Source organism: Rhyacophila brunnea, unplaced genomic scaffold (genome assembly GCF_057557595.1).
Source record: "Rhyacophila brunnea isolate RB1 unplaced genomic scaffold, BYU_Rbru_1.0 scaffold_13, whole genome shotgun sequence".
In the NCBI taxonomy this organism is placed as follows: Eukaryota; Metazoa; Arthropoda; class Insecta; order Trichoptera; family Rhyacophilidae; genus Rhyacophila; species Rhyacophila brunnea.
Genome location: NW_028232785.1, coordinates 39663405 through 39677255, shown reverse-complemented (window position 1 = coordinate 39677255; position 13851 = coordinate 39663405). Strand labels below are relative to the sequence as shown.

The window sequence follows — 13851 nt, the reverse complement described above, 5'->3', positions numbered from 1 at the left end:
TAAGTGATAATAGAGCTTTTTTTGTATTTTCAAACCATGATCATGGACATTCCTTAAACGTTGTAGATAATCTATTTATATAATTTTGAAGCCTTATTATCCATTATATTCATTTTAAACATTTGATGACTGCATGAAGTATTTTTATTACATAAAATAGTGTTTCTCATGGAGAGATAAGATGGACTTACGTAAGATTACGATAAAATATCTCCGCTAAACGACCGCAAAAATATGTAACTACTGCTGTATCTGGCATTAAAATATGCAATTGGAAGCATTCTGCATTCTTCAAAATATTATGGTATCTACCTACCTAGTAATTATTGTAAGATAACTGTAATAAACAAGGCACAACTCTCAAATACACTGGAAACATCAATAGTGTAATACGGTGATTGGTATAAATGATAATATTATACAGAGATCATTACATATTATTATCTAAAGCATTGCATTTTCTGTCATTTGTTCTTATTCTGTTTTGACATCTCATAATTATTGAAGTGAAGTTCATAATAATTATTCATGTGTTATTATTAAATTTATATGGTACCGTTCGCACACTTTCAGACATATTTACAATTTAAAAATTTAGAAATATTTATCAGGGAATGAAATTTTATAATACGAACACCATGTAACATGAGATGTCACATACGTGACGTCACTTAACAGCTAATTACGTTTGTTCTCATGCATACAAACGTGCAGTATATAGCCTATAGGGTTTTTGGGAATCTCATGCATACGACCCATAAAGTCAACGGGTGTCACACATCACACGACGATTTGACAGTTATATAATATTTTCGACAGTTTGAGACTATTAGACTATTCTGTAAGTTCTATCTTAGCAAAAAAACACACCTTGCATTTACAACTTTTAAAACAAAATTTATTTTTATTTGCTTTAATATTGTTGAATTAAATATACCAACTCTATTCTTTTTGTAGATTTCTTCCCAGCGATGTTTCACATATAATCCATTGGACGTAGCTAGAAAGGATACGCTTGACAATAACCTGACCAATAACAACATAACAGATTCAACCAATAAAATAGAAAATATGATACAATATTCAGAGATAACTACAGATGAACTAAACGTAAAACAGGAAGTTTCGAAATTATACGTGCCAAAGGTGGTTCGAATTGTGTTGAGAAGACTAACATATTTTTCACGTAACTTTATTTGCAATAATTGTTATGGAGTGTTTGAATCTGTAAATCATCTAAATTGTCACTACATTTCATGCATGTCTCAGCATCCTAAGTTATATAAAACACAAAATGGTAAAAAACCACATCAGTGTGAATTGTGTTTTAAATTTTTTCTGCAAATTGATAACCTTAAAAAACATAAAATGACACATATTGGTGAAAAACAATATCAATGCGATGTGTGTTTTAAAAAGTTCAACGCAAATAGTAATCTGAAAAGACATAAAATTATTCACACTGGTGAAAAACCACATCAATGCGATGTATGTTTAAAAAATTTCCAACAAATTGGTACTCTCAAAATACATAAAATGACACACACTGGTGAAAAACCACATCAATGCGATGTTTGTTTAAAGAATTTCCGGCAAATTGGTGATCTCAACAAACATAAAATGACACATACTGGTGAAAAACCACATCAATGTGATGAATGTTTTAAAAAATTCTCTCAAATTTCTCACCTTAAAAATCATAAATTTACACATACTGGTAATAAACCTCATCAATGCGATGTGTGTTTTAAAAAGTTCAACGCAAATAGTAATCTGAAAAGACATAAAATTGTTCACACTGGTGAAAAACCACATCAATGCGATGTATGTTTAAAAAATTTCCAACAAATTAGTACTCTCAAAAGACATAAAATGACACACTGGTGAAAAACCACATCAATGCGATGTTTGTTTAAAGAATTTCCGGCAAATTGGTGATCTCAACAAACATAAAATGACACATACTGGTGAAAAACCACATCAATGTGATGATTGTTTTAAAAAATTCTCTCAAATTGCTCACCTTAAAAATCATAAATTTACACATACTGGTAATAAACCTCATCAATGCGATGTGTGTTTTAAAAAGTTCAACGCAAATGAACTCAAAACACATAAAATGTCACACACTGGTAAAAAACCACATCAATGCGATATGTGTTTTAAAAAAATTGTCTCAAATAGTGATCTAAAAAAACATAAAATGACACACACTGGTTAAAAACCATATCAATGTCATGTATGTTCTAAACAATTCTCTCAAATGTCTCGTCTTTAAAGTCATATAATGACTCATACTGGTGAAAAACCACATCAATGCGATATTTGTTTAAAGAATTTCCAGAAAATGTGTAATCTCAAAATACATAAAATGACACATACTGGTTAAAAGCACATGAATGTCATGTATGTTATAAACATTTCTCTCGAATTGCTCATCTTAAAGGTCATATAATGACACATACTGGTGAAAAACCACATCAATGCGATGTGTGCTCTAAAAAAATCTCTCAAATTGCTAATCTCGAAAACCATAAATTGCGATGTGTTTTAATTGATTTTCATCTTAAACATCCTAATAATCTTAAATACTTACTGGTTCTAGAACATTATTCGAATTTTATTGTATTCTGATATTTGACTAGCTCAGTCTTATAAGAGGGGTTTCATCCAGTGAGGATTCGGAGTAGGAGGTGGATGCACTCGAGAATGGTGCTCCACTAATGGCAATTTATAACTCGCTTTTAAAATATTTATATTTTATTGTCTATGGCACAATTCTTTACAGAGGTCAAGGTCACAGAATAATGTTCAGAATATAAAGTTAATAAAGTATTTATTTAAAGTATTTGTAGAAATTAATTTATTTTTAATAAATAATTGTGTATATATAGTCTTGGCTACACATTCAAGTCATAGATTAAAATTAGAAAACTTATTATTTATTTAATTGTTTATATAAAATCTTATTTAATTTAGCACATATTTATAATTTATAAAATATTTTTATATTTATTTATTGATAAAACTAAGTCTTAAAACACTATTAAGTTTGAGCGGTGAACGTTTAATTAAGTTCGAAAGATTATTCACGTATTTATTTTGGCGTTTATAATATAGAACGTCAGTTTATAAAATTCAGTACACGTTTCGCGTTACTGTGAGATGACGTCAGCTACGTGTGACGTCTGCTTATCGCGAGCAGGAATTCCGCTGAGAAATGTACGCGAGGGCGTACTTCTAGAATTATCGAAACCCCGTGCGGGTTACGGAGAACGTCATAGTTGCAGAGATCGGACGGAAAAGATTTGATGAAAGAGATTATGTTCTTTTATAGAGGTCTAGAGGGACACCAGAGAGGGGGCTTTGCCAAAGAGGGAAAAACCTCCTGTATCTTTCTTGTAAGAAAGAAGATACGTGGTTGTAGGTAAATACGTGATGATTTACTCAGAAAATGTATGCATAAGGCAGAATTGATTAAAAGATAGTAAATTGGATACTTTTAAGAAAGCTAGAATAATCGGAAATAGAATATTTCGACCTTCTTAGTTTCTAACATCTCATTTATTCGAATTTAATCATTATGTTGTGTGTCTATTTGTCATATCGACTATCTCATGGAATAACACACCAATTCAAAATAGTGTGTTTTATGTTTTTTGAGCTATTGTTGCATAGAAAAAAATACCACACCAGCCAATTTTTTTTTGGATTTTTTTCTCGAAAAACACCCAAAATACTGTTTAAAATAATACTCGTAAGTAGAGTTATGATTATATAACATTTTTTGTAAAATCTTAAATAACATGGAATAATAATCCACCTGTAGTTGGTATCACAAGTTATTGTTATTAATTTTTATGTGACAATGAATATGTCACTAAGCCGAGTTGGTATGATATTACTCGGAAAAAATATACACGCTCCCTACACAAATCATTTTAGTGTATCATTTAACTATGATTTCACCGTGGAATATGACACTAATTCAACTTTCACTTTCAAATCTCGCCTTTATCAACATAGGACAACACTGTATTGAAAAATCATTATCCTTTGTAATGAATCGCACCTACTTTCATTATCGCAAATTGCTTTTGTGACAGTAAAGTTATATTATTTTTGTTATTGATATTGTGAACAAGTGACTAATTTTAATATTATTATTAATACTATCGACCGATGGTAGGTACTTGATGGAATTTGAATTTAAATTCTAATGGATTTAAGTTATGTACTATTCTATTTAGTAATATGTCTCCAACTAGATCTCGGCGATTATTACAATTAGCTCAAGAGACTAATAAAATAAAGGATGGAAACAATAAAGGTAGCTTTAAATATTAAATAATATGTAGCTTTAATAATCTCCTACAGACAACACATTTTTAGGTTATAATTATAAATGATTCAACCGTAAATACTCTGTCGGTACTATTGGCTCCTACAGAATTTTCAATGTTTATAATATTCTTTGTTTCGTAATGTAAACTATAACGTCTTCCTATCATTAGTAAGTATCGTATAAATGCATATTTGCACCATTAGTTTCTAATTTACAACCTACATTAATTATTCTTCTTGTATTGATTGCATGACGACTTGTGATAAGTAGGTAAGGTAATACTTGCTACTTTTTACTATACTTTTATGATAAATACGGTAGTCAAAAAAGTCGAAAAGAATCATTGCATGTCTGGATGAAAATAGCATAGTCCACGATGATAACCAGGTTGATTTTAACCCATCTGAAGACTCCGAATATATATCTAATTCCAATAATACTTCTAGTGATCCTAAATTATCGGGTTTTAGCTGTTCTTCCAGTGTGCCAAATATGACATAAACATTTGGAGGGGATTTGGGAATGATTGATCATTTGATCGAATAAATTACGAAATCTCCAACAGATCTTACACAGAACGAAATATATGGCTCTACTTCAAAGCATAATAACATTAAACTTTTGTCTGAGTACTTAGCCACCTTTAGACACAAATGCAATTCATTACATCACATCACCAGACATGACGTTGTCCTTGCCTAGTGCATACGTACAGAGTATTTCCACCATTGACACACCTGAATCGAGAAAAACAAGAGAGCTGTAATTTTTAAGACTTTTGGAAAAGGAAGAAAGCCAAAAAAGTATTCAATTGGGGTGAAGAATATTTGAATGAATATTAGAATATTTGAATACCATGGAAGCACCGTGTAAAAATTCTTGTCTATACAAATGTGCTTCAAAAATGAGTGAATCTGATCGTCAAGTTAGTTTTGATTCATTTTGGATGATTGGCAATCATGAGAGACAATGGAGAGACATGAGACATCTTACGATATGTCAAGTAAGTGCAAAATAAAACCCAAAAACTACCAGCTTCAAGACGTCTAAAGGCACTTATTTATAATTTGCCATGCAATGACGAAATAATAAAAGTGTGAAAAACCAAGTTTTTACAAACGCTTTCAATTTCAAATATGTGGGTGGTGAGTGCTTTTAAAAAAAATGAAGAGTCAGAATTGCTATTGGATAGTCGAGCCAGGCACAACAACCGTCCTCATATACTCAATGAAGCAACAAAAAATAGTGTAATTGAACATATTAATAATATATTTCCGTAAAGTGAAGTATGAGTCTATCATTATAAGAGAAAATATGCCATCTACAATCTCACTGTTTATGATATTGTTAGCAAGGATGACTATTGTTATCTTTAGCATCTACAAACAGCTAAGCGAGGTGCGATATAAATAAGTAGCTGCATATAAGTATAAGTCTTATTAGTAATATTTTAAATCTAATTTTAAGAATACAGTTGTATGTTAGTTGATAGTTTTCCCACACTTAATATAAAAGAAGTTTTATTTACATAACGTTCCATGTAGGTACCTATTTACTTGACAATGCTACAATGCAAACGTAATTTACGTAAAATATATAGGTAACTAACTATCCTATCATTTTTTTTTAAATATACTATCAATCATTATTATGTTGAGTGAAATATTCATTTAGTACCTTTTGCAATTATCTTACTATAATAGTATGTTCTGTAGAACAATTACCTGCAACTGACTGAATGGTTATAATATAGTTTATTGCGATAAAATATTGTTAAATTAAAAAATCTCCTCATATTCCATCAGAATATCTAATCATATTTTTGGCTTAATCAAATATCATCGAGAGAAAAAACACTAAGAGCACATAGTATGTTATTCCTATAAAAATTCAAAACAAAAATCACTCTAAGTCGAGATATTTAAGATTATCGTACAGAATTGGCATGGAAAAAAACACCATCTCAAGTTACGTGGTACTTTTTTTATGAAAAAAATAATAATTACGTGGAAAAACACACCAAGTATAGATATATACACCCTCTAAAAAATATAAACGGAAAAAATCACACCAAATCTAGATGTAATATTTTAGTTGTCAAACTTACCGTGGAAAAACACATTTAGGGTGTTATTTTCTAAATTAATGTCATGCAAAAGTTGATTGATTGCTTAAATGATTCGCTATTTAAAGATATAAATTTATATTTAAATAATATTTGAACACTATAAACGGCTTATGCTACACATTTTTTTGAATGTTTTTTTTGCTCTCCTGAAAATTGATAATTTAGAGGAAGTGTGTTATTCCATGAGGTAGTCGATATTAGAATCTACGCTAATTTTGATTATTATTATGTTGTTGTTATTCACATTCTTACTATTACTCTTCTTGGTCCTTGTGACCGACTTACATCATCCACAGTTCACCCTGAGAAGTAGTGGGACCTGCCAGAGCAAACTGCGGGACTTTTATATATATTTACATATTGCTCTGCTTTGTCGAGGGTCGTAGTCATATAACCGGTGGCACATTGACTACTAGGATCATACCGAGCGGCTGGGTGGTACTACTTTTTATGGGAGCGCTTCCACAGAGGTATTTAAATAAGGTGCACGACACTAGGTCACTTGAAGATACTATTCAGGAATGCGAAAAGTTTCACCTGCATTATATGAATAATAGTGTTTTAAAAAGGTTATTCACCAACATGTCTCATTTCATGTTTTATAAGATTACCAAGTTGCGAGCATCTATATGAACATACATTGCATTTATAAGGTTTTTCACCAGTATGTGTCATTTTATGTCTTTTTAGATCTTCGAGTCTCGAGGACCCATATGAATATACATTACATTTATAAGGTTTTTCACTAGTGTGTGTCATTTTATGTGTTTTAAGATCACCAGATCTCGAGGATCTATATGAACATTCATTGCAATTATAAGGTTTTTCACCAGTATGTGTCATTTTATGTGTTTTAAGATGACCAGATGTCGAGGATCTATATGAACATACATTGCATTTATAAGGTTTTTCACCGGTATGTGTCATCTTATGTCTTTTTAGATCATCGAGTCTCGAGGACCCATATGAACATACATTACATTTATAAGGTTTTTCACCAGTATGTGTCATTTTATGTTTTTTAAGATCAGTGAGTCTCCAGGACCCATGTGAACATACATTACATTTATAAGGTTTTTCACCAGTATGTGTCATTTTATGTGTTTTAAGCTGACATGGTGTCGTGGATCTATATGAACACTTTTTGCATTTATAAGGTTTTTCACCAGTATGTGTCAATTTATGATTTTTAAGATGACCAGATGTCGAGGATCCATATGAACATACATTGCATTTATAAGGTTTTTCACTAGTAATTGTCTTTGAATATACTTTGTCATTTCTATGTTGCGAGACAACTATGCTTTGATTTTGATCAGGAATCACGTCCATGTGCACCATTTTGTGAGTTTTTAGAGCATTTCCGGATCCGAAAACTGCGTTACAAATGCAGCAAATAAAATAACGTGAGTAATGGATTACTCTTCTAAGAATAAGTCGAATTTCCTTTGGAGCATCCCGTTCAAAGATTTCTTGTTTCATGTGATTCTCATCTATCGTCACTTCTGCATACTGTATCGCTCTATCCTGGATGCCATCGTCTGAGGATTGTTGACTTCCATCTGTATCGTGATGCCTCGTGAAAAATCCTTTGGTAGAAACCTAGAAAAATCGTAATAATCGATATCAATAGTATCAATAAATTATGACTTATAATATTCAATTTGTTTTTTTGACGCTTTTGTTTTTCAGCACCTTCAGATTTATTAAATAGCAAAGTGAGAGTGAAATATTGTTACGGAATGATCCATAAGTGGGTCAAAACAATGCACTTATATGTATGTATACATCATCTTAAAGAACAATAATTATATCATGTTCAGTTTAAGTGTGTCGTTGGAGAGTGTGCACAGTGCCTGCCATGCTGAAAGGCAAAGCTAGAAAATTATATTTAAACTTCATCAAGCAACCTCGATCATTGACAGTATTTTAATATTTCATACATCAGAATTCCACATGATTTAATAGATTATTAACGACAGGTACTATTCCGTATTGGAGAAAATGTGGCCAATAATTCCCAGTAGAAACCTTTACTGTTGGTTTAAATATATCGTGAATTTGGAACATTATTAAAAATATTATCAATGTGCAAATAAATTAATAACGTTTGGCTTGCCCACTTTTGCGGCACACTTCGCTTTTGTCTATAAATTATTGGTCGCTTAACGATAAAGAGTTATTCGAACACAAATTTCCATTAACTTTTATTTGTCTAGTCTGCAACAGATTAGGGTAAGAGGTCCAATCACTTATCCACACTAAAAATATACGCTGCATGCAAGGAGAAGTGAACCAAGAATAACTTACTTCAGAGATGAATCTTTAACCACAGCACATGACTACACCCATTAAAGAAGGTATTTGTTTTTATAATATTAATAATTTATAACAAAGCACATGGGAGACTTCAAATTATATGTCAGGAGAAATATTGCTAGTTTCATGAGTACTGTGTGCGATTTCCATTAAATGTCATTTACCTTTCTGTTTGTTGTGATTTCACAACTATTTTTTTTTGCTTTGCTTGCGATGAGGCTCATTTTTGACTAAACGGATTGGTTAATAGACAAAATTGGCGTATATGGAGTCCAATCTAGGTGAGACCCTACAGACACAATAACATCAAATAAATGCACTGCTTTTTGCGATTCACATGCTGGTGAAATCATCAAACTTTATTTATCAAAAAATGAAGCCGGCACTCACGGTCAATGGAGATCATTACGCACTCGACATTGATCAATGATATTTGTTGCTGTTGCATATATGGATGACATTGATGCGGATAAGATGTAGTACTTACAGGATGAAACTACGTAGTTATAACTGCTACCGAGGATGTTATACGTAGTTAAAATATCAAGTAATTTATGGTTAATAAGTTGCTGATCAGCAATCACGTCCGTGTGAATCAGTTTGTTACCTTAGAGCCTTTCCGCATCCAAAACTGCGTTCCAAATGCTGCAAATCACAACACAACATCACAGAAGTTCCGGTAAACGGAAGCCGCGACAGTCTCTTTTCAAAGCATAAAAGAAGAGCTGCGGAAACCCCTCGACTTAAGCCGACGATTCTCCCTACAGACGGACGCCAGCGGACACGGAATGGGGGCTGTCCTCTTCCAAGATAGGGACGACGGCGATTGACACATCATTTTATACGCCAGCGGTTGCCTATCTGCAGTGGAACGCAAGTACAGCAGCAATGAACAGGAGGCCCTCGAGATCATCTGGGCTATTAAACGTTACAGGGTCTGCCTAGAAGACCGAGAGTTCACCCTGGTAACCGACAATAAGGGGCTCACTTGGCTCCAACAAGCTTAAGTCCAAAGAGCGAAACTAACCCGATGGGCGATCCTATTATCAGAGTTTTCTTTCACCATTGCCCACTGTCAAGGGAAAGATAGTGCTTGAGTTACCAGACCCGGTGACTGGCATAGTACAAAAGCAACGAGACGATCCGGAGTTGGCCGAGATGATCACCGAGAGACCCCTCCAAGAGGCGATACCCAGAGTGACGATCGTACTACAATGCACGATGGCGCCCTATGTCGAGTAGTAAAAGGCAGACGCCTGATAATAGTACTACGATCCCAGCAGCGGGCAGTCATAAGGGCGTACCATAACGACTCTAAAGCAGGCCACCCCGGAGCGAAAGAGATCAACAGGGCGATCGGACGACAGTATTTTTGGAAGAAGCAACGAAAACAAGTAGACGATTACGTCCGCAGGTGTCGGACCTGCGCCACCAAGAAAACTTACAGACGGAAGCTACACAAAGGCCGCATACAGAAGCGCGCCGCCCATGGGACAAAGCATCCAATACCACTAAGAATGGCAGTTTTCATTTACGCTGCGTATAAGACGGAAAAAATAAGTAGCAAATTAAGATCCTTCTAAACTTTAGGCTACAGAATGTGAGCACACCTAATCAGTATACCTCACCCGGCAAATCTTTATGAATAGAACCACGCTGGAGCAATGCTAATTAAGTATCCGTATTTACTTAGCAAATCCGTTAAAAATTAAAAAAAAAAAATTGTTTTAGATGACTTTATGCCTTGAAGCCTCACATTTACTATCGAGTTTCATTCAGTAGTTTGGCACTCAAACTACTCTACTTGATGCTTACCCAACTTATAACTGCATTTTATCGCAAAATTGCGTTTAGCGATGACGCTCATTTTTGCTTAACGGCTTTGTTAATAAGGAAAATTTCCTACACGGAAAAATACCAATCTAGAAGACTTCCTATAATTCATTACATCCTCAAAAATGCATCATGTGGTGCGTTTTACACGCTGGTGGCATCGCCGCACAATTCTTAAAAAATGGGGCCAAAGCTTACGTTAAGGTCAATGGATATCCTTGAGGCTTCGTGAAGTCACTGTTATATGCTGATAAACCAGCAGCATTTAACGCATTTGAAGTCAACGTTTCCCGTACTATACGACCAGCAGCGCTTTAATAAAAGTAGTCCGAATTGGGTACCCAGTATTTGACTTCGGCTCATCGGACATTAAAAAAAACATTTGTTATTAAACATACCTGGTCTAATGGTTTGTATTGTAGATTGGAGCAGCCAGGTTCAGTAAATTCATCATTAATTTGGTGAATTGCATTCTCAACTAATTCCTCTTCTATGATGAATGCCTCATCATTATTCTCATACTTAATATTCATCAGACCATTTTCACGCTTCTGAAAATAACATTATAAATATTTAATAACAGTATCATCATTACGATAAGCCAGAAAAGGTTTAACGAATGTTTGACTTAATTTGGCAGGCGAATGTATAATCACCGAACGACATTCTAATGTTATTGGCGATCCGACAAAATAGTGCACTCTTGCGGTCATACTTGTTTGTTTTATTTTAATTAAGACTACATATTACAGATGGCTGGGTAAGTTTTTTAAAATGCATTAAGCCTTGCCTATACCAAACCAAAATAAATAAACAATATTCTTCCATCGATAAATTATCCAAAATTATGTATGATTAAATCATGTAATAACATAATATTATGGCTTGGTTTCGCAGGATTTTTTTAAAAACTAACTAACACCACCAGTAAATTATTGATTAATTAATTAAGCAAATATGTATAACTGACAAAGTTTTGTGGGTACTATTTACGTCGGATATTAGCAGCCAAGTCTTCCTTTCGCCGCCGGATGACACCTATTGTGTATTACAAATAATATATATGTCCGATCGTAATAGGATCATTGGGGCCTCCACAGACCAGAGGTTGTATTAACAGATTTTGTTTTTTACGAGAAATGGATGTCAGCCACTTCCTCAACCTATTAGGTCCATACCCTGACTCACATACAAATAATTGAAAAACAATATTTGTACTTGCCAGACCCAGGATTTTAACCTGGGACCCACGGCGTGATATTCCAACGTTTAAGCCACCGTTTAAGTTAATAAATTCATTTGTAATGGCTACATATATTAGAAGAATTAGAGGAAGAAATTCTACGACAACTAATGAACCAAGCTAAAGATAACGTGTTCAGACTTGTCTCGAGGCTTGTTTGGTATTTAGTGAGAGGTGGTGGGGGTTGCTACTTGACCGAAAAATTAGAACAAAATGGATTGACTCGACTAAATGATTTTACTAAATAATTACTCGACTAAATTTCTGTTCATACATGTTTAGTTGCTAAATTACTTGCCACCCGACTAAATTGCTCGACTAATACGAACCGGCCTTTAGTTTGAGCGATAAAATTATTAGTCATTGTCGTGTTACTATACTTGAAAATTCAAATACAATATAATAAGAATGTTTCGTTCCATTGACACTGAATCAAACAAATCAAACCGGACAGTTGGATTTCGGACCATTTGGCAGAATTTCCACGGGAACGCGATTTCTGACTACCTACTAATTAGTGTTGCCGATACTCAAAAATAATTCAATAACTTATTTGTCTCTAAAACAGCAACACATTTATTAAAATGTCAACTTGTTATGAAATTTGAACCTATAGCTCGGCGTCTACAATAACACAAAGTTAAATGTCGTATTCATTAATTTTAAATGTACAAAATATAAATAATGCTTCATGAATATTGTGACTCTGACAACAATCGAACACAAATTGATAAACTTCGTTAGGTAATATAAAACCTGATCATTCCGGGTTGATTTAACACAGTTAGTAGTTTAGAATCTCCGTTACAAAATATAAATAAAATGAAAATAAATTCTTGGTCTGACATGATAACATGGGTGGTTACCTAATGATATTAAATCGAACTCTTTGCATAGAAAATATGGCTGGAATTTTGGGATAATAAGATCAAATGCGATCTCTTGTTCGCGTACCTATGGTAACTTATGAATAATATGTAGGTATTGATTATTAAGATATACCTAATTCAAGTGAACTATGGTGTAAATGTCTAAAATATTAATATGAGCATCTCACGATATTTAAATGCCGAATAAGGCTTTTCATCACTTTAACGTTAACAGATCGTCATTAGTCTATGTAGGTATCGTAAGAATTGGTTTGACGTTTCATTCCAAATCATTTCTGACAGTTTGGAATGGTTTGATTTTCAATGGAACACTGAACCAAACGTCAAATCTCAAACCGTATCCGGTTTACTTTCTACCCACCTAAAACAAGTTAATGCGCTCACACAAACGAAACAGCTTAGGTATTTAACAAAAAATGAACATACAAACTATGGAGTAATGGTGGGTTTCAAATGTGATATGAAAAAATCTTAATAAATAGTCATCAGCTTCTTTAGCACACACAGGTTCAACGATCAAATACTAAACTAATTCAAGTAGGTACTTATATGAATGTGGGTACCTAAATAGAGTTACCTCAATGAAGAAGTGACATAGCTATAGTTATAGCTGACCTAGAATTGAGATAGAATACAATTTGGTTGCCGACTTCGACAGAAGACGTCACCGAGGAAATGAAATCTTTATATTTAATATCGGACATACCTGTTGTACTGGTCTGTAATCTGGATACGAGCATCCTGGTTGAGGATCTTCATTATAAAATGGGTGTACTATATCTTCGAAAAGCTCGCGCTTGACGTCAATAGATCTGTTGTAGTCAGTCTCAGGTTTTGCAGGGTACTGAAAGGAACATAATACTAGGTATACGATCACAATATAATATATATAGCATAGCCCATGTATCGTTATATTTCTGATATTTGTAGGAGAATTGGAGAATATTATGTTATTATAGACAAGTTAGCGTACGTTTCCTACACAGAGTTAAAAAATAATTACCTACTTATGCAATGTTTATTATTTTAATACAAACTTTTGAGTAGGTACCTACCTATATTAGATGCTATGATATGATATAAAAGTTAAATA

The 13851-nt window shown here is 33.3% G+C and overlaps 1 protein-coding gene across 1 annotated transcript in view; it reads left to right on the top strand.

The window, feature by feature from the left end:
• Nucleotides 1–7442, top strand: part of LOC147077495 (uncharacterized) — a 394824-nt gene extending 387382 nt beyond the window's left edge. The window contains exons 5-6 of the mRNA XM_085941105.1: nt 958–1572; nt 7416–7442. Of these exons, the coding sequence (XP_085797231.1) occupies nt 958–1572; nt 7416–7442 (642 nt within the window). The remainder of the gene's footprint in view (nt 1–957; nt 1573–7415) is intronic.
• The last annotated feature ends 6409 nt before the right edge of the window (nt 7443–13851 follow it).